Raw genomic sequence first — 27,499 nt, forward strand, 5'->3', positions numbered from 1 at the left:
GCTACACTTGTGGTGAGCAAAGCGTAATGTACAGAAGTTGAATCACCATGTTGTCCATCTGAAACTAATATAATATTGTGTGTCAACCATACTCAAAAAATGTTTAAAAATTTAAAAAATACACATTTAGAAATAATAAAATGAAAAAGAAATTAAAATCCCAAACTATTGGAGACCACGTATTTTAATTACTTTTCAGAGGTATAACATACCCCGTGCAATTCATCTATGTAAAGTGCACAATTTAATGTGTTAGTATATTCACAGGATTTAAAACCATCACCATCATCTAATTTTAGAACATTTTTGTCCCTTCTAAAAGCCACTTTGTACCCATTAGCAATCAGTCCTCATACAGCTCTCTCTCTAGTCCTAAGCATCCAGTAATCTACTTTACATCTACAAATTTGCCTTTTCTGGACATTTCAAATAAAAAGAAACAAACAATATATGTCTTTTTATGTGTCTGGCTTCTTTCACTTAGCTTTATGTCTTTAGTTTCATCCATGGCATAGCATGAAACAATACTTTATCCCTTTTATGACAGAATAATATTCCTTTGTGTGGTTATACCACATTTTATTTATATATTCAGTTCAGGGGCATTTTAACTGTGTTTTTACTTTTTGGCTGTAATGAATATGTTGCTGTATTTTGTACAATTTATTTTGTGTGGTTGTATGTTTTCATTTCTCTTGAATATATACATGCTTAGGGCTTATTAAGTCATCTGGTAAGTCTATGTTAAAATTTCAAGGTACTGTCAAACTTTCCAAAGCTCCTGCATCATTTTGCTTTTCCACCAGCAATGCATGAGAGTTCTAAGTTCTCCATATCTTTGCCTATACTTATTTTTGGTTATAGCAATCCTAGTCAATGTGAAGTAGTATCTCATTGAAATTTTGATTTACGTTTCTCTGATTACTAATGATGTTGATCATATTTTCTTGTGCTTTGCCATTTAAACATCTTCGGAGAAATGTTTACTCAAAATCTTTACAATTTCTTTGTTTTAGGTATACAACATAATGATTCTGATATAGATATATAATGATTATATGGTTATAATGATTGTATATATATATATGTAAATGATCACCACAATGTCTAGTTAACATCCACCACCACGGTTACAAATCTTTTTTAGATTTGTACTTAGAACCACTAAGATCTTAGCAATTTCAAATATATAATATAGTATTTTTATCTATAGTAGCCATGCCATATATTACATCCCCAGGATTTATTTATTTTATAACTAGAAGTTTATACCTTAACACTTTTGACCATCTTTACCCATTTTATCCACTCCCTACTTCCTGACTCTGGCAACCACCAATCTCTTTGTCTGTTTTTGTTTTTTATTTGCTTGCTTTTTAAGATTCCACATATAAGTGAAATCCTATGGTTATTTGTCTTTCTCTGTCTTATTTCTCTTAGCATAATGCCTGCAAGTGGCAGGATTTTCTTCCTTTTTGTGGCTGAATAATATTCCAGTGTGTATATGTGTGTGTGTGTGTGCACATAATAGCACAATTATGTGGTAGCACAAAATGTGGCATACATACATATGACCACATTTTCATTTATCCATTCATTCATCAACAGATACTTCAGTTGCTCTCATGTCTTAGCTATTGTAAATAATGCAGTGAAAATGGAGGTGCATGTATAGTTTTGAGTTAGTGTTTTTGTTTCCTTTGGACAAGTCCAGAAGTGGAATTGCTAGATCATAGGGTAGTTCTATTTTTAATTTTTTGAGGAATCTCTATACTATTTTTCATAGTTTTGCAACAGTTTATAGTCCCACCAGCAGTGTGCAATGAAGTGTTCCCTTTTCTCCATATGCTTACCAACACTGGTGATTTCTTGTCCTTTTGATAATAGCCATTCTAACAGGTATGAAGTGATATCTCATTGTGGTTTTGATTTGCATTTACCTGATGGTTAGTGATGTTGAGCACCTTTTCATGGGTGCCTCCTTTGGGAAAATGCTGATTCAGATCCTTTATCCATTTTTTAGTTGGATTGTTTGTTTTTTAGTATTGAGTTGAGTGTTTATATATTTTGGATATTAACCCCTTATTGGAATTATGATTTTCAAATGTTTTCTCCCATTTCTGTGGGTTGTCATTTCATTTTTTGATGGTATCATTTCAGCATAAAATATTTTAATTTTAATGTAGTTCAATTAATTTTTCTTTTGTTGCTTTTGCTTTGGGTTTTATAACTGAGGGGACCTTGCCTTACCCAAGGTTAAAACATTTACTCCTATGTGTGTTTTTTTTTATCTTAAGTTTTAGCTTCTACATTTAGATCTATGATGCATTTTGACTTAATTTTTATGTATGGTGTGAGGTAAGGATTCTACTTCATTCTTTTGCATGTGGGTATCCGGTTGTCCCAGTACCATTTATTGAAAAGATTATTTTTTTCCCACTGTATTGTCTTGATACTCATGTTGAAAATGAATTGAAAATAAGTTTAAGGGTTTATCTCTGGAATCTCACTTCTCTGCCATCGATCTATATATCTATTCTCATGCCCAGTATCATGCTATTATGTAAGATTTATAGTAAGTTTTGAAATCAGGAAGTATGAGACCTCCAAATTTCTTCTTTTAAAAGATTATTTTGGCTGTTCTGAGCACCTTGCATTTACATATGAATTTTAACTTGTCAATTTCTGCAAAAAAGCTAGCTAGAATTTTTAAATAGGGATTACATTGACTTTGTAAATAAGTTTTTGGAATATTACCATCTTAACAATATCAATCCTGTGGTCTGTGAACAGAGGATATCTTTCCATTTATTCAGTTCATTAAAAATGTTTTTTAACAATGTTTTGTAGGTTTCATGTACAAGCTTTGTACTTCTTTAGTTAACTTTGTGTCTAAATTTATGCCTTGTATTCTAATTTATTTTTTATTTATATATATATATATATATATATAGAGAGAGAGAGAGAGAGAGAGAGAGAGCATGAGCAGGGTGAGGAAGGGCAGAGGAAAAGGGAGAGAGAGAATCTTAAGCAGGCTCCATGCCCAGCATGGAGCCTGAAGTGGTGCTCAATTAGATGACCCTGAGATCATGACCTGAGATGAAATCAAGAGTCAGACACTTAGCTGACTCAGCCACCCAGGTGCCCCTGTATTATTGTAAATGAAATTATTTTTCTAAATTCATTTTTAAATTTTTATTGCTAATGAAAGGAAATATAATTGTTTTTTGTTATTGATTTTGAACCTTAACTTTGCTTACTTCACTTATTCTTTTTTAAAAAAATTTATTATGTTATGTTAATCACCATACATTACATCATTAGTTTTTGATGTAGTGTTCCATGATTCATTGTTTGCATATAACACCCAGTGCTTCATTCAATACGTGCCCTCTTTAATACCCACCACCAGGCTAACCATCCCCCCACCCCCTTCCCTCTAGAACCCTCAGTTTGTTTCTCAGAGTCCATAGTCTCATGGTTTGTCTCCCCTTCCAATTCCCCCCCTTCATTTTACCCTTCCTACTATCTTCTATATATTGTACTTTTGATAATAGCCATTCTAACAGGTATGAAGTGATATCTCATTGTGGTTTTGATTTGCATTTACCTGATGGTTAGTGATGTTGGAATGAATATATATATATATATATATATACCACATCTTCTTTATCCATTCATCTGTTGATGGACATCTTGGCTCTTTCCATAGTTTTGCTATTATGGACATTACTGCTATAAACATCAGGGTGCACATGCCCCTTCAGATCACTACATTTGTATCTTTGGGGTAAATACCCAGTAGTGCAATTGCTGGGTCATATGGTAGCTTGATGCAGAAGAAGCATTTGACAAAGTACAGCATCCTTTCTTGATCAAAACTCTTCAGAGTGTAGGGATAGAGGGTACATACCTCAATATCATAAAAGCCATCTATGAAAAACCCACAGCGAATATCATTCTCAATGAGGAAAAACTGAGAGCTTTCCCCCTAAGGTCAGGAACACGGCAGGGATGTCCACTATCACCACTGCTATTCAACATAGTATTAGAAGTCCTAGCCACAGTAATCAGACAACAAAAAGAAATAAAAGGCATCTGAATCGGCAAAGAAGTCAGACTCTCACTCTTTGCAGATAATATGATACTTTATGTGGAAAACCCAAAAGACTCCACCCCAAAACTGCTAGAACTCATACAGGAATTCAGTAAAGTGGCAGATATAAAATCCACGCACAGAAATCAGTGGCATTTCTATACACCAACAACAAGACAGAAGAAAGAGAAATTAAGGAGTCACTTATTAGTTTTAATAGTTATTTGGAGGATTTTATAGAATTTTCTACATACAAGATCATGTCATCTACAAATAGAGATAGTTTTTCTTCCTCCTTTTCAACTAGGTGCCTTTTCTTTTCTTTTTCTGATTCCCCTGACTAGTACTTCTAGTAAAATGTTAAATAGAAGTGGCTAGAGCAGACATTCTTGTTTTCCTCTTGTCCTTAGAAGGAAAGCGTTCAATCTTTCATCATTAAATGCATATTAGTTGTAGGGCTTTTGTAGATGCCCTTTATCATATTGAGAAAATTCCTTTCTACTTCTGCTTCACTAGGGTTTTTCTTAGGAAAGTATGTTGGCTTTTGTTAAATGTTTTTTCTGCAACTATTGAGGTGAGTATATGCTTTTGTCCATTATTCTTTAATATGGTGTATTACATAATTAATTTTTATATGTTAAATCAACCTTGCGTACCTGGGATTATCCTACTTAGTAATGGTATATAATAATTTACATATATGTATATATATATATTATTAGATTTGGTTTGCTAGTATTTTGTTGAAGTTTTTTACATCTATATTCATAAAATATATTGGTCCATAGTTTTCTTTTCTCATAATACATTTGGTTTTGGTATATGGGTAATTCTGGCTTTATAGAATTATTTGGAAATGTCTCCTCTTTTTTTTTCCCCCCAGAGAGTTAATGATAAATTGGCCTTCATTCTTGAATGTTTGGTCCAGTGAAACTTTTTGGGCCCAGGCTTTTCTTTGTAAGAATTTTTTTAAGTTACTAATTTTATCTCTTTTACTTGTGGTAGGCCTATTCAAATTTTCCATTTTTTCCACTCAATTTCAATAATTTGTATCTTTCTAGAAATTGTTCACTTTACATAGTTATCTAATTTATCATAGAGTTGTTTATACTATTTCTTATAATCCTTTTTTATTTTTATTTTTATAAGATCAGTAGTGATGTTCCTTCTTTCATTCTTGGTTTTAGTAATTTATGTCTTCTCTCTTTTAATCTTGGTTAATACAGCTGAAGTTTTGTCTTTTAAAAATATATTTTCAAAAGCTGCACTTTGGTTTTGCTGATTTTGTCCATTGTTTTCTATTATCTAATTTATTTCTCCTCTTTAAAAATATTTCCCCTCTTCTGCTTGGTTTTAGTTTACTCTTTTTCTAGTTATATAAGATGGAAAGATAAGTATGTTATTTTTTAAAATATGCAGTTACAGTTATAAATTCCCTTGAAATACTATTTTTGGCATTTTGTGTTTCTGTTTCTGTTCATCTCAAAGTATATTTTAATTTTCCTTTTGACTCCTCTAACTCTAACTCTAACTCTAACTAACTTTTGGGAAGTGTGTTGTTTAATTTCTTCATCTTTGTAGATTTCCCTATTTTCCTTCTGTCATTGATTTGTAATTTAATTCCATTTTGATCAGAAAACATATAAAACGTATTTCAGTCCTTTACATCTTATTGAGACCTCTTTTAGGCTGAAATATGGTCTGTCATGGAGAATGTTCTGTTTCTGTTGTGTGGGATGTCCTATGTATGTCTGTTAGGTTTATTTTTTATAGTGTTGTTCAGTGTTCTTTTCCTTGATCATATTCTCCCTTGTTATTCATTTTTGAAAATAGAGTTTTGAAGTCTCTATTATTGTTGATTTCACCTGTTAATACTGTCAGTTTTTGCTTAAACAATGTGTGTGCGTGCACATACTACTTGGAATTTTGTTTTTTGGTGCATATATAATTATTATATCTTGCTGGTGAATTGACCCTTTTATTATTATGAAATTTTCCTCTTTGTTGTGAGTAACATTTGTTGTTGGTTTGTTTAAACTCTGTTCTCTAATATTAATATAGCGATTCCAGCTCTTTTTGTTGTTGTTGTTCTTAATTTCATAATGCAGCTTTTTACCTTCATCCTATCTGCATCTTTTTAAAAAAGATTTATTTATTTATTTATTTATTTATTTATTTATTTATTTATTTATTTAAGAGTGTGAGCCGGCGGGTGGGGGAGGCAGAGGGAGAGGGAGAGAGAGAAAATCTCAAGCAGACTCCACTTCCATCTCACAACCCTGAGATCATGACCGGAGCCAAAACCAAGAGTTAGATGCTTAACTGACTGAGCCACCCAGGCACCCCTTATCTGCATCTTTGAACCAAAATTGTTACTCCTCTACATAATATACAGTAGGATATTGTTTTTAACCAATTCTTTTTGTTTGGATTCCTTAGTCCATTCATGTTTAATGTTATTGATGTGATTGGATTTATATTGGTGATTTTGCTTTATTATCTGTATATCTCATGTCTTTTTTCCTTTAATTTTCCTTTGTTGGCCTTTTTTTCTATTAAGTACATATTTTGCCTTGTAAAATCTTAATTCCTTTAATGATTTGAAATTATATATTTTTAAATGTGGGGGTTACTTTAGGAATTACAATATATGTTTTAACTTATCAGAATCTACTTCAGATATATACTGATTTAGTTATAATCCAATATAAAACTTTACTGCTAAAGAGCTCAATTTTCTCACTTTTTAATTCTATGATTTATATATATATAATATCCAGATATATCAATAATCTCACAATATTATAGTTTGATAATTATTTATGTACTGCTATGTCTTTCAAAGAGCTAGGAGAAGGAAGTAGAAAAGCAGAGTTTTTGTTGTTAACCTTATTAACGTTTTTGGTTCTCTTTCTTTCTACCTGTGGATTTGAGTTATCATTCTGTTATTTCTTTACTCCAGACTCCAATATCGCTTCGTTACTGCCTTTTTTGTGCTGTCATTGTCAAATTTATTACATTTATGTATGTTATTATACCAGTAATACAATTATTTACATATTATTTTAGTCAGTTGCCTTTTAAATCAGTCAATTCCCAAAGAATCAGTATTCAAGGTGAATATTTAATCTTCAATCTTTCTTGTTCTCTAGTATTGTAATTATATATCTTGCTATGTTTAATTGCAAATGTAGATTATTTCAACACCACTATGGGTTAAAAAACCTTTTGTGGAATCCTTGGTAAAATAACCACCAGTTACATCTGTGTGGGATATGTCCAAGTGTATTTTTAGGATGAACAGGATTTTCTTTCTTTCAAAAAAACTCTGTTACCCAGCTTTAGTAATCGCTGTGAGTCTTTGGGAAGGTTACATAACTTCTGAGTATTAGTGTTCTCACCTCAGAAGATGATGGTAGAGATTTAAAGAAAATATTTGAAAATCCCTTAAGGTATTGCTTGTCAAAAATGAGACCCTCGGGGCGCCTGGGTGGCTCAGTTGGTTAAGCGACTGCCTTCGGCTCAGGTCATGATCCTGGAGTCCCTGGATCGAGTCCCGCATCGGGCTCCCTGCTCGGCAGGGAGTCTGCTTCTCCCTCTGACCCTCCCTCCTCTCATGTGCTTGCTCTCTCTCATTCTCTCTCTCTCAAATAAATAAATAAAATCTTTAAAAAAAAAATGAGACCCTCATGTTTGAGACTGTGAAATTAATTTTATTATCAGTAATAGGAACAAGATATAAGTTGTAGTGTATATATTTTCCCTTATGGCAATGTACCTGTTATATATTCATTTTCTGTCTTCATGATGTGGTTCTGGCCCACCTGTTGCAACACAAAGTCTACTAATTTTTGTAACTGAGGAAGGATTGTAGATTAATAAAGAAAACAATAAATAAAAATGACTCAATTATTATCTTTAAAAAAGAATAAATAAGTAATTATATTGTATTTGGCTTGCTATTTATTTATTTATTTATTTATTTATTTATTTATTTATTTATCTTTACCTACCTTTACTGAAGCTCTTAGTATTTACATTTGTATTTGGATTACTGCTTGATGTCACTTGCCACTTTTATCCTGGAAAACTCCCTTTTACTATTTATTATAAAGCATGTCTATAAGCATGGAATTGTTATTGGGGTTTCCTCAAAGGTTGATAAGTTACTTATCTCTTGTTGCTTTTGAGAGTTTGTCTTTGGCATTCAACATTTCCACTATAACATGTCTGTTTGTGAATATCTTTCTTTTTATGGTACCTGAAGTATGTTTTTTAAAGATTTTTTTTTTTTTTTTTTGAGAGAGAAAGAGGCATAAGCGGCAGGGCAGGGTGGTGGGGAGAGGGAGAGGGAGAAGCAGACTGCAGTGCAGGAGCCCCACATGGGCCGATCCCAGGACCCTGAGATCATGACCTGAGCCAAAGGCAGAGGCTTAACCCACTGAGCCACCACACACCCCATGGTATTTTAAGTATGTTAAGCTCCAAGCTCATTGAATATATTTCTCCCACTTCCTGAAGGGCTTCATTACTCCTTATTTTCTTACCACAAATACTTCGCTCACTTCCATTGTTGGCCCAACCTCTGAAGGCATTTTGGAGTTTTAATAAGAGTGTGGATATGAATTGAGCTTAATTACAATTGCAAGTAAGCAGGTCTACATGACAGAAGGATAACAGATGACCTCCCTTCCCCAATGTATGTGATTTCAATATTATCTTAACACTGAACTTATGATTTCCTGAAAGAATACTGACTATTAACCACCAATAGTGAAGCATTTCCAATATATGTTCCCATAGCACAACTTGTACCTTCTGTACTCTAATTCATAACTACATGTAGTTAAATAATGACCATCTAATGATTTCAAGTTCTGGGGTGCCTGGGTTGCTCAGTTGGTTAAGAGTCTGACTCTTGATTTCAGCTCAGGTGATGATCTCAGGATTGTGAGATTGAGCCCTGGGTCAGGCTCCACTCTGGGTGAGGAGCCTGCTTAAGATTTTCTCTCTATCTCTTTCCCTCACCTCCTCCTCCCCACCCCTCACACCACACCCCACTTTCCCTCAAAAAAAAAAAAAAAAATTCAAGTCCTAATCTCTGGAATTTGTAAATGTTACCTTGTTTAGAAGAAGAGTCTTTGTAGATGTAATTAAGTTAAGGATATGAAGTGAAGAGATTAGCTTGGATTATCTGGTTGGGCTAAATTAAGGATATTGAGTGAAGAGATTAGCTTGGATTATCTGGTTGGGCTTTAAATGCTTTCAGATAAGATGAGCCATTAGGAGAGACACACACACACACACACACACACAGAGGAGAGATACACCAAAGACAAGAAGGCAGCGTGATATGGCCTCAAGCTATGGAATGCTAGCAACCACAGGAACTGGAAGAGACAAAGAATGGATTTGCCCCTAGAGCTTCCAGAGGGAGTGCAGCTCTGCCAACATCTTTGAATTTCAACTTCTGGCTTCCAGGACTATGGGGGAATAAATTTCTCTTGTCTACAATCATTGAATTCTCTGTTTTGTTTATCTGGGAATGTCTTTACCTCACCTTAATTTTGGAAAACTAGTTTTTCTGGATATAAAATTCTTGTTTAGCAGGGTTTTTTTTTTTTTTTAATATTCAGCATCTTGAATATATTGTACTATTGCCTTCTGACCTCCATTTTTTCTTTTGAGAAGTCAACTGACCTTGGTAACTTCAGCACCTAGTAGAGGGCTTGGCAGTATTTAGTCTTTCTGGGATACTTGTTGAAGGAATGAATAAATAGGCTGTGATTCCTACATCACTCACAGTTTATTAACTGTACAACATTTCTATGTTTCTGCTTACCCAGCAAAGGAACTGAGAGGAAACTGTACAAATTTTATGAGTGAGAGAAAAGAAGACAAAATTTTGTGGGTGGTTTTTGCTGATGGGCAGAGTTAGAATTTGGATTTCTAGCCTAGGAACAGTGGATGTTCTCTGAGGAGTGGGGGTAGGCCAGGGTGGTTGAGGGGTAGGCATCTGAAATAGTCTTTCCCAGGCACTGTACACTAAGCTACAACAGTTTTTTGGGCTAGTCGTAGCCGCACTTCATGCAGCTTCTCTGTACTTTTGTTACATATTGGTCTTGCATCACGAGACAATAAGGGATTATCCATGGGGCCCAGTATAGAAGAGATGCCTCAAAATGTTAAAGGAGAGAAGTGAGAAAGGTCTAAAACCTGATGACAAATCACATGCATCATAGGTAATTGTGAAGGAGTGCTTCAAATTTAACAGAGATGAGATACCATGCAGTTTGACCTTACGTACAACTCATAAATATTTGTATATATTTAAATATATACACATACATATATATGTATACATATATATGTATACACAGACATATATATGTATATATGGCTATTTGAATATACAGCCTCAGACACTGCTACTTCTGAGACCTATTATAAATCAGAAAAAAAAAAAAAACAAAGCCAAACGAAGAAAAAGCACCATGTGATTTGTTTTGAGTTTTGCAGTGAGCTCCGTCTGCTGGGACTACTGTTCAAAGAGGCTTTCACCATTTGACTCATTGACTGCATAATGATTTTGCTCAGATTAATCACCTTCTTATGTTGTCTACCAACATAATGGCTATGTCACGTTACTTCAGTTTATGCCTCAGGGTCCAAATAAGAACATTGTGTGTGTATGCATGTGCGTGCATGTCTCTGTTTGCAAACGGGAAACCAGTTCATAAAAGATTAAAAGATTAAATTTCTTTTTTCTCTAATTTCCAATTTCTTATTCTTTTCTTATACATTTCTTATTTTCTGTCATCTATGGGAGGGTTTGGCTCTTTGTTACACTTCCCACCAGCACCACCATGGCTTAGGCACTGTGTGTATCTCCACCCACATCAAATTCTATTTCTTCCAAGAATTTACTTCACCCAGAGGTGATATCTTTATTCTTTGAACTCCCATATTTATTTTGCTTATATTTTTATCATGATCGTCAAAATGACAAGAGTCACCATTTGTCGAGTGTTCACTATATACCAACCATTGGGTCAAATCCTTTACCTATGTTACCGCATTTAATTCTTACAATTCTGTGAAGTGGGCTCTACTCTCTGTTTGCCAATTGAGAAAACTGAAATTTGAGAAGGCTGAAATTTAGGGAAATTTAAATGATTTGCACTAGGCATATAATTTCCGAGTGGAGAATCCAAACTGCACACCTAGATAATTTCTATAGCTCACATTTTTAACCTTGAACAATTATTGTCCCTTAGTCCAATCTGATAACATAGTAGATGCATTTTCTTTCTTAGCTTATATGATGTTTAAGGATAGAGATTCCATATTATTTCTTTTCTTTTTCTTTTTTTCTTTTCTTTTTTTTTTTAAAGATTTTATTTATTTATTTGACAGAGAGATAGTGAGAGCAGGAACACAAGCAGGGGGAGTGGGAGAGGGAGAAGCAGGCTTCCTGCTGAGCAGGGAGCCCCATGTGGGACTCCATCCCAGGACCCTGGGATCATGACCTGAGCCAAAGGTAGACGCTTAACGACTGAGCCACCCAGGTGCCCATTATTTCTTTTCTTTTTCTAATAACAACTTCCAGTACCTAGCAACTCAATAAATAGTGATTGGATGAATGAATCAATATCTAGAATGAAATTATTGTGATAAAAATTACTAAGCCTTAACATATATTTTAGAATAATTTAAGAAAGTTATGCTGATGGCTACAAATAAGTCATGATAAAACTTAAAAGATGTTATTTATGGGTAAGCATGATCACTATGCCAAATATCTTTTCTCAGGTTTCTTTTTTTTTTTTTTTAGATTTTAGCATAATTCTTTTTTTTTTCCATTCAATATGTGCCCTCTTTAATATCCATCACCAGGCTAACCCATACCCTCCACCCCTCTCCGCTCTAGAACCCTCAGTTTGTTTCTCAGAGTCCATAGTCTTTCATGGTTCGTTTCTCCCTCTGATTTCCCCCCCTTCATTTTTCCCTTCCTACTATCTTCTTCTTTTTTTTAAAACATATACTGTATTATTTGTTTCAGAGGTACAGGTCTGTGATTCAACAGTCTTACACAATTCACAGCCCTCACCATAGCACATACCCTCCCTAATGTCTATCACCCAACCACCCCATCCCTCCCACCCCCCACCACTCCAGCAACCCTCAGTTTGTTTCCTGAGATTAAGAATTCCTCATATCAGTGAGATCATATGATACATGTCTTTCTCTGATTGACTTATTTCGCTCAGCATAATACCCTCCAGTTCCATCCACGTCATTGCAAATGGCAAGATTTCATTCCTTTTGATGGCTGCATAATATTCCGTTTTGTGTGTGTGTGTGTGTGTGTGTGGTATGGATGTGTGTGTGTGTGTGTGTGTGTGTGTGTGTGTGTGTGGTTAGATTTATTCCTAGGTATCTTACATCTTCTTTATCCATTCATCTGTTGATGGGCATCTTGGCTCTTTCCATAGTTTGGCTATTGTGGACATTGCTGCTATAAACATCGGGGTCCACGTACCCCTTCGGATCACTACATTGTATTTTTGGGATAAATACTCAGAGGTGCAATTGCTGGGGTGTATGGTAGCTCTATTTTCAACTTTCTGAGGAACCTTCATACTGTTTTCCAGAGTGGCTGCACCAGCTTGCATTCCCACCAACAGTGTAGGAGGGTTCCCCTTTCTCTGCATCCCCGCCAACATCTGTTGTTTCCTGACTCGTTAATTTTAGCCATTCTGACTGGTGTGAGGTTTTAATTTGGATTTCCCTGATGCCGAGTGATGTTGAGCACTTTTTCATGTCTCTGTTGGCCATTTGGATGTCTTCTTTGGAAAAATGTCTGTTCATGTCTTCTGCCCATTTCTTGATTGGATCATTTGTTCTTTGGGTGTTGAGTTTGATAAGTTCTTTATAGATTTTGGATACTAGCCCTTTATCTGATATGTCATTTGCAAATATCTTCTCCCATTCTGTCAGTTGTCTTTTGGTTTTGTTGACTGTTTCCTTTGCTGTGCAAAAGCTTTTTATCTTGATGAAGTCCCAATAGTTCACTTTTGCCCTTGCTTCCCTTGCCTTTGGCGATGTTTCTAGGAAGAAGTTGCTGTGGCTGAGGTCAGAGAGGTTGCTGCCTGTGTTCTCCTTTAGGATTTTGATGGACTCCTGTCTCACATTTAGGTCTTCCAACCATTTGGAGTCTATTTTTGTGTGTGGTGTAAGGAAATGGTCCAGTTTCATTCTTCTGCATGTGGCTGTCCAATTTTCCCAATGTCATTTGTTGAAGAGACTGTCTTTTTTCCATTGGACATTCTTTCCTGCTTTGTTGAAGATTAGTTGACCATAGAGTTGAGGGTCCATTTCTGGGCTCTCTGTTCTGTTCCATTGATCTATGTGTCTGTTTTTGTGCCAGTACCGTAGTCTCTTGATAATGACAGCTTTGTAATAGAGCTGGAAGTCCAGAATTGTGATGCCACCAGCTTTGCTTTTCTTTTTCAACATTCCTCTGGCTATTCAGGGTCTTTTCTGGTTCCATATAAATTTTAGAATTATTTGTTCCATTTCTTTGAAAAAAGTGGATGGTATTTTGATAGGGATTGCATTAAATGTGTAGATTGCTCTAGGTAGTATTGACATCTTCACAATATTTGTTCTTCCAATCCATGAGCATGGAATGTTTTTCCATTTCTTTGTGTCTTCCTCAATTTCTTTCATGAGTATTTTATAGTTTTCTGAGTACAGATCCTTTGTCTCTTTGGTTAGATTTATTCCTAGGTATCTTATGGTTTTGGGTGCAATTGTAAATGGGATCGACTCCTTAATTTCTCTTTCTTCTCTCTTGTTGTTGGTGTATAGAAATGCAGCTGATTTCTGTGCATTGATTTCATATCCTGCCACTTTACTGAATTCCTGTATGAGTTCTAGGAGTTTTGGGGTGGAGTCTTTGGGTTTTCCACATAAAGTATCATATCATCTGCAAAGAGTGAGAGTTTGACTTCTTCTTTGCTGATTCAGATGTCTTTTATTTCTTTTTGTTGTCTGATTGCTGTGGCTAGGAATTCTAATACTGTGTTGAATAGCAGTGGTGATAGTGGACATCCCTGCTGTGTTCTTGACCTTAGGGGGAAAGCTCTCAGTTTTTCCTCATTGAGAATGATATTCGCTGTGGGTTTTTCATAGATGGCTTTTATGATATTGAGGTATGTACCCTCTATGCCTATACTCTGAAGAGTTTTAATCAAGAAAGGATGCTGTACTTTGTCAAATGCTTTTTCTGCATCTATTGAGAGGATCATATGATTGTTGTTCTTTCTTTTGTTAATGTATTGTATCACGTTGATTGATTTGCGGATGTTGAACCAACCTTGCAGCCCAGGGATAAATCCCACTTGGTCGTGGTGAATAATCCTTTTAATGTACTGTTGGATCCTATTGGCTAATATTTTGGTGAGAATTTTTGCATCCATGTTCATCAGGGATATTGGTCTGTGGTTCTCCTTTTTGATGGGGTCTTGTATGATTTTGGGATCAAGGTAATGCTGGCCTCATAATGAGTTTGGAAGTTTTCCTTCCATTTCTATTTTTTGGAACAGTTTCAGAAGAATAGGTATTAATTCTTCTTGAAATGTTTGGTAGAATTCCCCTGGGAAGCCATCTGGCCCTGGGCTTTTGTTTGTTGGGAGATTTTTGATGACTGCTTCAATTTCCTTAGTGGTTATAGGTCTGTTCAGGTTTTCTGTTTCTTCCTGGTTCAGTTTTGGTAGTTGATACATCTCTAGGAATGCATCCATTTCTTCCAGGTTATCTAATTTGCCTGCATAGAGTTGCTCATGATATGTTCTTATAATTGTTTGTATTTCTTTGGTGTTGGTTGTGATCTCTCCTCTTTCATTCACGATTTTGTTGGTTTGGGTCATTTCTCTTTTCTTTTGGGTAAGTCTGGCCAGGGGTTTATCAATCTTATTCTTTCAGAGAACCAGCTCCTAGTTTCGTTGATCTGTTCTGCTGTTCTTTTGGTTTCTATTTCATTGATTTCTACTCTGATCTTTATTTCTCTTCTGCTGGGTTTAGGCTTTATTTGCTGTTTTTTCTCCAGCTCCTTTAGGTGTAGGGTTAGGTTGTATATTTGAGAACTTTTTTGTTTCTTGAGAAAGGCTTGTATTGCTATATACTTTCCTCTTAGGACCATCTTTACTGCATCCCAAAGATTTTGAACAGTTTTGTTTCATTTTCATTTGTTTCCATGAATTTTTTTAATTCTTTAATTTCCTGGTTGACCCATTCATTCTTCAGTAGGATGCTCTTTAGCCTCCAAGTATTTGAGTTCTTTCCGACTTTCCTCTTGTGATTGAGTTCTAGTTTCAAAGCATTGTGATCTGAAAATACGCAGGGAATGATCCCAATCTTTAGGTACCAGTTGAGATCTGATTTGTGACCTAGGATGTGATCTACTCTGGAGAATGTTCCATGGGCACTAGAGAAGAATGTGTATTCTGTTGCTATGGGATGGAATGTTCTGAATATATCTGTGAAGCCCATTTGGTCCACTGTGTCATTTAAAGTCTTTATTTCCTTGTTGATCTTTTGCTTAGATGACCTGTCCATTTCAGTGAGGGGGGTATTAAAGTCCCCTACTATTATTGTATTGTTGTTGATGTGTTTCTTTGCTTTTGTTATTAATTGGCTTATATAAGTGGCTGCTCCCATGTTAGGGGCATAGATATTTAGAATTGTTAGATCTTCCTGTTGGATAGACCCTTTAAGTATGATATAGTGTGCTTCCTCATCTCTTAGTACAGTCTTTGGTTTGAAATCTAATTTGTCTATTATAAGGATTGCCATCCCAGCTTTCTTTTGGTGTCCATTAGCATGGTAAATGGTTTTCCACCCCCCTCACTTTCAATCTGGAGGTGTCTTTGGGTCTAAAATGAGTCTCCTGCAGACAGCATATTGATGGGTCTTGTTTTTTTATCCAATCTGATAGCCTGTGTCTTTTGATTGGGGCATTTAGCCCATTTACATTCAGGGTAACTATTGAAAGATATGAATTTAGTGCCAGGGTATTGCCTGTAAGGTGACGTTACTGTATATTGTCTGTGTTCCTTTCTGGTCTATGTTGCTTTTAGGTTCTCTCTTTGCTTAGAGGACCTCTTTCAATATTTCTTGTAGGGCTGGTTTCGTGTTTGCAAATTCCTGTAGTTTTTGTTTGTCCTGGAAGCTTTTTATCTCTCCTTCTATTTTCAATGACAGCCTAGCTGGATATAGTATTCTTGGCTACATATTTTTCTCATTTAGTGCTCTGAATATATCATGCCAGTCCTTTCTGGCCTTCCAGGTCTCTGTGGATAGGTCTGTTACCAATCTAATGTTTCTACCATTGTAGGTTACAGATCTCTCGTCCCAAGCTGCTTTCAGGATTTTCTCTTTGTCTTTGTGACTCCTAAGTTTTACTATTAGATATCGGGGTGTTGACCTATTTTTATTGATATTGAGGGAGGTCCTCTGTGCCTCCTGGATTTTGATGCCTGTTTCCTTCCTCAAATTAGGGAAGTTCTCTGCTATAATTTGCTCCAATATACCTTCTGCCCCTCTCTCTCCTTCTGGGATCCCAATTATTCTAATATTGTTTCATCTTCTGGTATCACTTATCTCTTCAATTCTGCCCTCGTGATCCAGTAGTTGTTTATCTTTTTTTTTCTCAGCTTCTTTATTTTCCATCATTTGGTCTTCTATATCACTGATTCTCTCTTCTGCCTCATTTATCCTAACAGTTAGAGCCTCCATTCTTGATTGCACCTCATTAATTGCCTTTTTGATTTTGACTTGGTTAGATTTTAGTTCTTTTATTTCTCCAGAAAGGGTTTCTCTAATATCTTCCATGCTTTTTTCAAGCCCAGCTAGTATCTTTATAATCGTCATTCTGAACTCTAGTTCTGACATCTTACTAATGTCCATATTGATTAGGTCCCTGGCAGTCGGTACTGCCTCTTGTTCTTTTTGCTGTGGTGACTTTTTCTGTCTTGTAATTTTGTCCAGAGGAGAATAGATGAATGAGAGAACAAAATGCTAACAGGGTAAAGATGACCCCAGAAAAATATACACTAAACAAATCAGAAGACACCTGAAACTGGGGGAAAAGAAAGGGAAAGAAAGAAAAAAGAAAAGAAGATGAAAAAGAACAAGATAAAAAGAAAAAAAAAAAGAATATGATCATATATGATCAGGCTGGTGAATAGATCAGTGCCACACACTAGATTTTGGGTGTATTTTGGTCCATTAGAAGAAACTGCCTCCCAAAATTTTAAAGAAAGAAAAGCTTGTATATGTACAGAAATAAGAGTAAATACAGTGAAGGGATGGAATATGACTGTAAAGATGAAAATTATAACAGATTTTATAAAAGGAATTGATAAGAAGTTGGTTGAAAAAAGAAAGAAGGGAAATTAAAAAAAAAGGGAGAGAATGTGATCAGGCAGGAGACTAGAACAAAGCCATACACTAGAGATTTAGGGTATATTTTGGTCTGTTAGAAGAAACTGTATCCCAAAATTTTAAAGAGAGAACAAATTATATATATACCAAAAATAAGGTTAACTATTATGAAGGGATAGAATATGACTCTAAAAATGAAAAATAAAAAATATTTTTATTAAAAAAGGGATTGAAAAGATGTTGGTTGAAAAGGGAAAAAGAAAAATTCCAAAAAACAAAAAAAAAGAAAATTAAAAAAAATTAACTTTGAAAGACTAAAGAATCGGAGGAAAAAAACCATGAATTCTATGTGCTGTATTCTCCTAGTGCTGGAGTTCTGCTGTTCTCTTTGATTGGTAAACTTGGTCTTGGCTGGCTGTTCCTGCTGATTTTCTGGGGGAGGGGCCTGTTGCCGTGGTTCCCAAATGTCTTTGCCTGAGGCGGAATTGCCCCGCCCTTGCCTGGCCTGGGCTAAGTAATCTGCTTGGGTTTGCTCTTGGGAGCTTTTGTTCCCTGCAAGCTTTCGGTACAGCTTTGGAGGACGAGAGTGAAAATGGCGGCCTCCCAATCTCCACCCCGAAGGAGCCGAGAACTTGGGGCCCCACTCCTCAGTGCGCCCCCAGAGAAAAGCAGTCAATCACTCCCGACTCCGAGACCATACTCCGTGCTCACCCAGCGTGTGACTGCGTGTTTCTATCTCTGGCACCCAACTCAGTGTGGAGTCTCCAAACCCAGCAGATCCCTGCGGTGAGCTCCCATACTGCTCCTCCCAGGGGAGGAAGGGGAGTCTCCCCGGATCTGCCGCTTTTTGGGTCCCTGCTGGAGGAGCAGTGGCCCAACTGTGCTGCGGATCATGGTTTATGGCAACCCCACGCCTGGGCTCCACGTCTGCAGCCAGCTTCCCTGCTCCGTTACCTGGGAGCTCTGCCACACTCAGGCACCCTTGGTCTTTCTGTGACCCCGAGGGTCCTGAGACCACACTGTCCCGGAGGGTTCCACCCCCCGCTTAGCCACCAGAGTGACGTCCCTCAGCGGAGCCGACTTCTAAAAGTTCCGATTTTGTGCTCTGAGGCTCTATCACTTGCCAGAAGTGGCTGACGGAGGCCCCTCCCCCCACCTATCTTCCAGAATATCACCTCGGATTCACTTCTCCGTACGTCCTACGTTCCATAAAGTGGTCACTTTTCTGTTCAGAGGGTTGTTGCAATTTTTTTCTTCAATCTCCTGTTGAGTTTGTAGGTGTTCAGAATGGTTTGATCCCTATCTGGCTGAATTCCTGGGACCAGAGGAAATTTAGGTCTCCTACTCCTCCGCCATCTTGCTCCTCCTTTTTTCATGTTTCTTAAAGTTCTCTATGTAAACAATTTATGAAATGATGCAATATTCACTCACAGTTTTTGGAATTTCCTATCTGGATGATTTGGTTCAGTTTATCAAAATATTTTTGTTTAATTCACTCTCTCTGTTAACTTTGTGTCTTTTTTTTTTTTTTTGGTTTTGTTTTCAGGATGGTGTAGGGGTAGATGAGAAGCTGTCTTTGCGGCGGGTAGCTGTGGTTGAAGATTTCTTTGACATTATCTATTCGATGCATGTGGAAACAGGGCCAAATGGAGAACAAATTCGAAAACATGCTGGACAAAAGAGAACTTACAAAGCAGTAAGTTAAAAAACAAAACAAAACAAAAAACAAAAAGAGGCATGCTTTTTGAAATTTGATATTATGTATGTTTGTTGAAATTGGATTAAATATTTATAAATATTCTATCTTCAATATAAATTAGACCATATTATGTTACACCTAACATTTAAACTATTATTATTACTGATTCTGTTTTGGCCATATATTCACTAAGTCTATTGCATATAATTTAAATCTGTCTCTAGCACTCTCATTTTGTTTTCTTTAAATATACTTAAAATGTGGTAGTCCCAGTCAAATGCCCACAAATGGGAAGATGTATTTTTGTCATATATTCAATATATATTCAAATCATAATGTATGAATTATGGACTGGGATATACGAACTTTTGTACTACCACTATAATCTTAACATTCCTTCCCCTTCAAATCATATTAATATGTTCAGGTATTTCCTATTTAATATATGTTTCCATGCATAAGGGAAATTTGATGTACTTTTCTTGTGTCACCTTATGTTAAATACATTTGTCCTGAAGGGTATGCATTTCTTAATTTTCCAGAATAGAGAATTAAAATATATGTGTTGTTTTAATAGATCCAATTCCCTTAAACATTTTAAAATGGAAATATACAATGTTTTTATCGTAAATTATGTGGAAAACATTTAATTAACTGTTAGATATTGAAATATGTATATTCTCAAAATGGAGTTATATATTATTTTTTAAGTTTCTATTATATTTACAGTTTGACCTAGACACTTTAATCTAGCTTTTATTTAATCAAACATTTTATGAAATCATCTTATAGATATTTCATCCTTTCTAGGAAAATTGAACAGTAAATTATTCTTTTCCAACATGAGCAAAGTATACATCAGAAGTGTTTTATCAGCAACCAGAATAATATCCTTTTTTAGAATTCTTATTTGAATTTTGCTTTTGGCTACCTTTTTATTGACTGTTTTCAGCTATATTGATACACAATATCAGTCTGGATCCATTTTTTTTTCAGATACAGAAAAATGTGTGAAATGCTCAAAGTTTCAAATACAGGTACATATGTTTGAAAATTAGCTACTGAGCATAAGAAATAGCTTCTTTTTCCATAACTATTTTTTGCTATATTTCCAGGGTCATATTGAACCTTTGTAGTTGCATAATAACCCCTAATACATGTTGTATTTATCTCTCCTTCTCTATGGTTTTGTTTCTTGGCTGTTTCCAAATTGCATGGTTTGTGGGCAGGCACTATTGTAAGTTTCCTTACATAATTCTGCCACATAAACTTTCTTTTGACTTACATATCCTAGGAGACATTCTTATCATGACTAATGACAATGGCCTAGCTTCTTAAGATATTTTTATGCAGACTAATATTACTGAACATACTCATTTTGCTTGTCTCCTAAGCTAGGGTTGTATCTTTGGATAGTAACAGGAAAAAGGATATACATTGATCTACTAATATCACTAACTGTGTACTCTGATGATCATGCATTTTCATGAAATAGCTGCCTGAACTTGATAGAACTTTGTAAGGTAGGAATGCATAAGTTCAGCTGTGAAATGAGAGCAAACCAATAAGCAAAAAAGCGGCTTCACTATTGGTAGAGTGTAGCAGCCAAATCTGTTTAGGTGCCAAAAGCAATTTAAAATGATTTAATCTTTGGAGTGCATTTATTAGAGACCTTTAATTCAAATGGAAACATGACACAGACCCAACTCTGTCACCCTGTTTTCTTAGGTGAAATGTAGGGAATGTGATCCATTGCCATTATGCATGCTAGACACTTCCAGTACATTGGTAAACATGTTCCCGACATTTATCATTTTGCACTAACATTATGAAGACATTTTCTGCATTTTGGGGTGGAAATACCAACTGTGGACATGTAAGCAGCCCTGAAGCCTCCTCCATTCCCTCTTGAGAACATCCTATTTAAAGATCCTTTCCCCAGTGGATTTTTAATTTCCACATCTAAAGTACTTTCACCTTTTTTCTAATATCATGAAGGTTCTTTTTTGGCATAATCTTTTGCCTTCTGGTATCTCTTAATTGAATCCTAGTTAGGAAAGATTTCCATTTTATAGAGTCATAATACATCATAGAAAAAAAAAAAAAGAGCTGCTGCTGCCAGCGAAACTGCACATATCACTCTACCATAGATTAAGTCTAATGTTAATATTTCATATAAATGTTCACCTAAATGGGGCATAGGATGAAACGCAATTTGAAATGGAATGCGTTAGTGGTATTAGGGCCCTAGCCTGTTGGGTCAGTGTTGAGTTCTCAATACTAATGCTAGAATTGGCTAGTCATTGGTACCTATGGCAATTATAATGGTTCCCATGAAGTTTAAGATTTTTTTTTGCTACTTCTAACACATTAGTCATAGCACATGCATGATTATGTTTATTGACCTTTTTCTCCCTTTTCCTACATGGCCAAGAAACCATACTTATACAACTAATCATTAAAGTGTTTCATATTGTTTTAATAATATTATCAATAGATTTAGTGGTCATTTTATTTACTTTGCCTTTTTTTGCCAATCTTTCTATGTTTTCACTCTGCAGGAAATGGTGGTCCTTTAATATTGGATTAACTTCTGAATGCTATTTGTTTTTACCTATCTGCAGTATGTCATTCCTTGAAATATCTAGGCATTTTACAACTTAACTATTATTGCAATCTGATCTGACTATAGATAAAATTGGAGGGTATGTATCCTACTACTGATGAGCTCTTTTTAAAAATCCACATAAAATGACACATTTTAGGAATATGTAAAGGCTATCATAATTGTTTTGTTCAGTCATGGGGAATTCTAATGTCTTTTAGGTCTTTTTTTTTTCTGCATTTGTCCTTGTGTATATATGACTATTATTGCCGCACTGAATGTGTTTCCTTCAATATATTTGACTATAGTCAACTTTTGATTATCTACATTCACAGAACAGAGAGGAGGTATGACTCATTCAAATATCACTTATATTTGAATTTAAAATATATCTTTGTACTGAAAATTGAATGCAAGCAGGCTTAGCAATTTGGAAGGTTACTCCAAAATTAATGATGTAATATTGTAAGAAATTATTGTGAGATGTTGTCTTCCGGTACTTAATTCTCAACTTCTGCCTGAGCTCCACCTTTGGGAATATATCAGTCTTCTCCAGTTGTCTTTTATCACGTGTATTTTATTCCAGGCTAAGCACAGTTGCCCTTCCAGTAACATAAGTTAGGGTCCGATTAGAGGATTAAGTTTCAAAGCTCTCTCTTCTACATGTAAAATGAGAGTGACTGCTGGAAATCCAGGAGCTAAGGGGAAAAGTCAGTGTTTTCAATAGAGAGAACAGTCTGCATATAAATGTGTATATGTACACACACACACACATACAACTTGTAGTGTGATACAGTAAACCTACATGTATTATTCACATACATCGCTGCCAATAATTACATTCATTTAACTCAGAGTGGAGAACATATGCTAGAGCTAAAAGAAAATAGGCCAGAAGCCAGACAAACTCAGCTTCAGATTTCAAATCTAGCACTTCCTATCTATTCAGTTTTGGCAAATTATTTACTTTTTTCATCCCCCTTTTTAGAGGGAGATAACAATATGCATGGTGTGGTGAAATAAATGAGTTCCTGTACGTAAAGTGCTTGGCATATGGTAAACCTTGGAATAGTATTATTTTGCCTTTATCCAGTCACTACTCACTTTCCAAGTAGAAGGACCAGCAGGACAATTAACACAGCTCTGCCATTGTTCCAGTTATAATTATGGATATAATTTCCTCTGCCCACCCTGATGCCTCTGTGTTGGGAGATAGAAATAATAATAACTTCTCATGCATCCTTTTATGTCAAACTCTAGATGTCACCATCCCTGGAAAGTCCACAGTGTAAATTTACCTGAGGTTTCACTGGGCAGAAGGGAAGCATGAAAGCAGGCCAGAGTTTCCTTGCTCAGAAGTTCTCCCACTTGATGAAGTTTATGAGAATATCATTCATTTTTCTTTGCTTTTTCCAAAGTTTAAGTCTATTATATTAATTTCAAGTGAACTTTTTGAAAAATTTTAAAAGTGGTTCTTTTTAAAGAATGTGTTTTTAATATGAGTTGAACATCCCTTTCTAGGGATGTACATAGAAAAACACATCATGTAGAATGTCTACATTCCTACTCTGAAAATTAAAAAAGGTACATCTTTATCTTATCAGATCTAGAACACTTAACCTTAAGACTTTAGTTAGCATAATTTTTGTTCTCTTCTTTTTATGAATACTTTATTGGCTTAGTGTTTCCACTGCTAAATAGAATATCTTAACTTGCACTGGTTTCTGCTGATTTGTTATGTAAAATTTTCTAGAGTTCTTGTCAACTTATAATGAGATTAATGAGCAAAATTTGTAGCCATCGTGGTGTGAAAAAATAACACTACACTAAAATTCAAGAGCTCCAAACAATTAATTTAACTTCTTTTTGGCTTAGGTTACCTTTCAGTTTTCTTTAAACTCTGAAGGAACAACACCAAAGAAAATGAAACAAAAAGTAGGGGGTGATGTCTGGGTGGCTCAGTTGGCTGAGCATCCTGCTCTTGATTTTGGCTCAGGTCATGATCTCAGGGTCATAAGATCAAGCCTCACATCAGGCTACATGCTCAGTGGGGAGTCTGCTCGAGATTCTCTCTTCCTCTCCCTCTGTCCTTCCTCCCGCTCGTTCTCTCTCTCTAAAATAAATAAATCTAAAAAAAAACCAAACAACTCTGAAGCAATAACACCAACAATAATGGTGTGTATGGGACCATTACTGTGCTGGCAACACAATGGAGATAGTAACAAAAACGAGTAAATTAGTTGGCACCAGAAATGTGCAAACATAGGGAATGTATCCTGCTGTTATAAAGGCAGATTGGCTGAGAAGCATAGCTAAGAGATAGAACATTTTGGCTCCACTCTTATCTAGAGAATTCTTCTGTAAATAATCATAATGATGATGATAAGAATAGTAATGAAAAGGATGTGTAGTCATTGGACTTCATATTTCCAGGAATTTAAAAGAGTAATCAAAGGAGAAAGCCACCAAATGTCAGATCTTCACTGCTCTCCTTTTTTTGTTAAAAATTTTGCTGTAATCTGAGCCATGTTATGAACGGGCAGCTTATTAGTTATAATATGATTTTAAGCTGCATCACAACACATGTGGCTGTTCCTCAGTTGCATTTATTCTTGTCTGGAACCTGAGGCTTTGCTGTATATCTCATTTGTTTATTTATGGTTTTTCTTCTGCATTTTCGTTGTAAACATAAATGATCATGTGACTGTCAGCATTGCCTGTCTTATGGTCCTATAGTCTGAGACAGCATTTAATAGGATTTGCTAGATCTTACTGTTGAAATATATCTACCTATCTAGTTCTGTGATTAGGACCAGGGAGGCTTTGCTCTCCAAATCTCTTTCCCTTCCCTATCACAGTGTGTCAAGTTTTCCAGTTAGGATTTAAATTATTCGGGTTAAACCATTGACCCCTATATCTTTATATGGACTTCAAATATCCCTGGGCAAGAAAAGTTGGAGAACAAATAGACTGCTAGCAGTCATGGGCATTTTGTATAATCATTTCATAAACTTGCTTCTGTATCTAGCTGGGTTTAACTCAACCATAGAGAAATCTACAGAAAGGGAATTCTGGATGCTCTAAGTCAACATTCCTACATCTCACACCCCAGGTAGCGTAGGATCTGCCTGATTTTTGTGGGAATCCCAGTGCAGCATTATATATTATAGCTTTCGAAACATGTATGATATTTGGAAGTTGAGAACTCATGTCGTCAAGACAAGGATAAAAAGCCTTTACAAACCTCATTTGAAAATATTTTCCAGGGCGCCTGGGTGGCTCAGATGGTTAAGCGTCTGCCTTCGGCTCAGGTCATGATCCCAGGGTCCTGGGATCGAGTCCCACATCGGGCTCCCTGCTCCTTGGGAGCCTGCTTCTCTCTCTCTGTCTCTCTCTGTCTCTCATGAATAAATAAATAAAATCTTTAAAAAAAAATATTTTCCAAAAAGAGGGTACCATTTCTTTTAATGAAATATTTTTAAAAGATGAGAGTACTGTTTTAAAAATAGATAGGAGGACGCTTGTTGCATGAGCGCTTGGTGTTATATGTAAGTGACAAATCTCTAAATTCTATACCTAAAACTAATATTACTAAGTATTAGATTTAAAGTATTAGATTTAAAACTATGAAATTTAAATAAGATTTCCTAGTAAAAGTGCTATTCAGTCATGATTTACTAATAGAATATAACAATGTGTGCTTCTGCCCCTTCTCACTTCCTTTTGCCATTTTGAATTCTTCCCTTCCCTGCCACAGATCTAAATGCATGGATAGGGTGTTACTGAAGATAAGTGTTGAGAAAAATATTCTGTGGGACTTAGAAATTAATATTATGTCTATCAGCCATCTTCTTTGACTTAATGTGCAAAAATATCAAAGCAAATTAATATAACAAATAAATATAGGTTCCTGTCTTTTTTATATAGATGACATTTTTTATTTCGTTATTACAAACTACAGCGTCTTAAATAACCAACTGTTCTGGATATTCAAATAGAGATAGAAAAAACCTTAAAATTATTTCAAATTCAAATATTTTTGCAGACACTCTTTAATATTGAATTCAGTGATAATGTTATACAACAATTCAGTGATTTAGAAGGGTGTTTTACAATTAGTTTATCTTTGAGAGTTTATGAGTACAAAATATTACTCAGTTATAGATAAGATATTTTATGCTCCTTTTGTTAGCATCCTTTCATTCGTTTGTTTTTGTATAAGTAGAGTAGATGTTTAAAAAAAAAAGTCACACAGTTCCTGCTGGTGGGGGGACCATGTCTCCACTGTATAAGCACATTTAGCAGAGGGCCGGTCTCATAGGAGGTACTCAATAAGTACTTGTTGAAGGAATAAATTCTCCTTGTCTTTGTGAAATCCTTGCCTTTTTAATATCAACTAAACAATACAGAGTTGTTACTATAAATAGAAATAATGAAATAAGACTAGTAAAGTATCCCATGGCTGTGAAGAGTGTGCACGTCCATGTTTACACTCAACACAGCCCCAGATTTATGCAGTTTTGGGGGTTCTCAATAAGGTAAAAAAAATATTTAACACAAAGTTTCCTCATTTGCTTTCTAGGGAAAACGTCAGCACTCCATGAAATAATGTACCCATCTTTGAGGCAGGATGTAAACACTTGACTTACTTTTCCAGAGATTGGTTTATTTTTATTAGATACACACTTATACCCACATATTCTACACAACCACACATACATAGGTTTTACAGAAGTGATTTCTATGTATTGGAAACAACCATTAAATTCAACATGGGACATATCATATTAGATCCACTTTTATGTTAGAGCAGCCCTATTGTTTTTGAAAACTAAAAATAATATTCAGCCTAATAAGTCAAATGTGTAAAACATCTCAGACGGAAAAAAAAAAAATCAATGGCATGGCAATTAGAGTTATTAAACAACCATTCTGAAGCAGAAGACAGGTATACCGCCATTCATCAAAATTGATTTATTTCTCATCTAGGTGTAGTTAGAATTAGCACAGGTGGGCAGATTAATAGTGCAAATCCATCATACTCAGAAGCGGTCTTTTTGGTAGTGGAGATCATCAAAAGACATAAGAGCTCACTGAAACCGGTTAATCATCAACGAATGTCACAAAACCTGTCATTAATAATTTTTGTATTAAACGATAATGTCCCAGTGAATAGATCTATTCCTTGAAAGGGAATTAACCTTTTGAAGAAACCATTAACTCTTTACGTTCAACCTAGTAAATTGCTACTTCAGTGCACCCTTGTGGTGAAAGTGAGCCAGTGCAGCTTTCTGACTACTGGGGATGATTCATGCCTCCTAGAGGGTGATTTTCACTCAGATCCAGAGGTTTTAGGTATTCCTGGGTATGGTCATTGTATAATAAATAAAATCTCCTGAATTTCTTCAAGCATATGCATGTGTGCACTTGTATAAATACCTATATATGTATTTAATTGGGATGAAATATGACAAGAAGAAGATATAAGTTGTGAATGACTAGTATGAGGTAGTACAGAGAAAATGGTGCTGGTTTTGATGTCAGCCGTACTTGGTTTAAATCCCAGATTAGGTGACTTCTATATGTATGAGTTGGGCATGTATTATTTGAAGGATTTTTATGAGGCTCAGAAATAATATATATGGTTTTA

At 35.5% G+C, this 27,499-nt stretch overlaps 1 protein-coding gene across 3 annotated transcripts in view; it reads left to right on the plus strand.

Annotated features, from left to right (window-relative positions):
• The window catches only part of NOL4 (nucleolar protein 4), a 413,857-nt gene that overhangs the window by 76,944 nt on the left and 309,414 nt on the right, over nt 1-27,499 (plus strand). For all 3 annotated transcript variants that reach the window (XM_034995876.1, XM_034995877.1, XM_034995878.1), the window contains exon 2: nt 19,092-19,241. In XM_034995876.1, coding sequence (XP_034851767.1) covers nt 19,092-19,241 — 150 coding nt within the window. The remainder of the gene's footprint in view (nt 1-19,091; nt 19,242-27,499) is intronic.

Source organism: Mirounga leonina, unplaced genomic scaffold, assembly GCF_011800145.1.
Source record: "Mirounga leonina isolate KUSES-001 unplaced genomic scaffold, KU_Mleo_1.0 Mir_93, whole genome shotgun sequence".
In the NCBI taxonomy this organism is placed as follows: Eukaryota; Metazoa; Chordata; class Mammalia; order Carnivora; family Phocidae; genus Mirounga; species Mirounga leonina.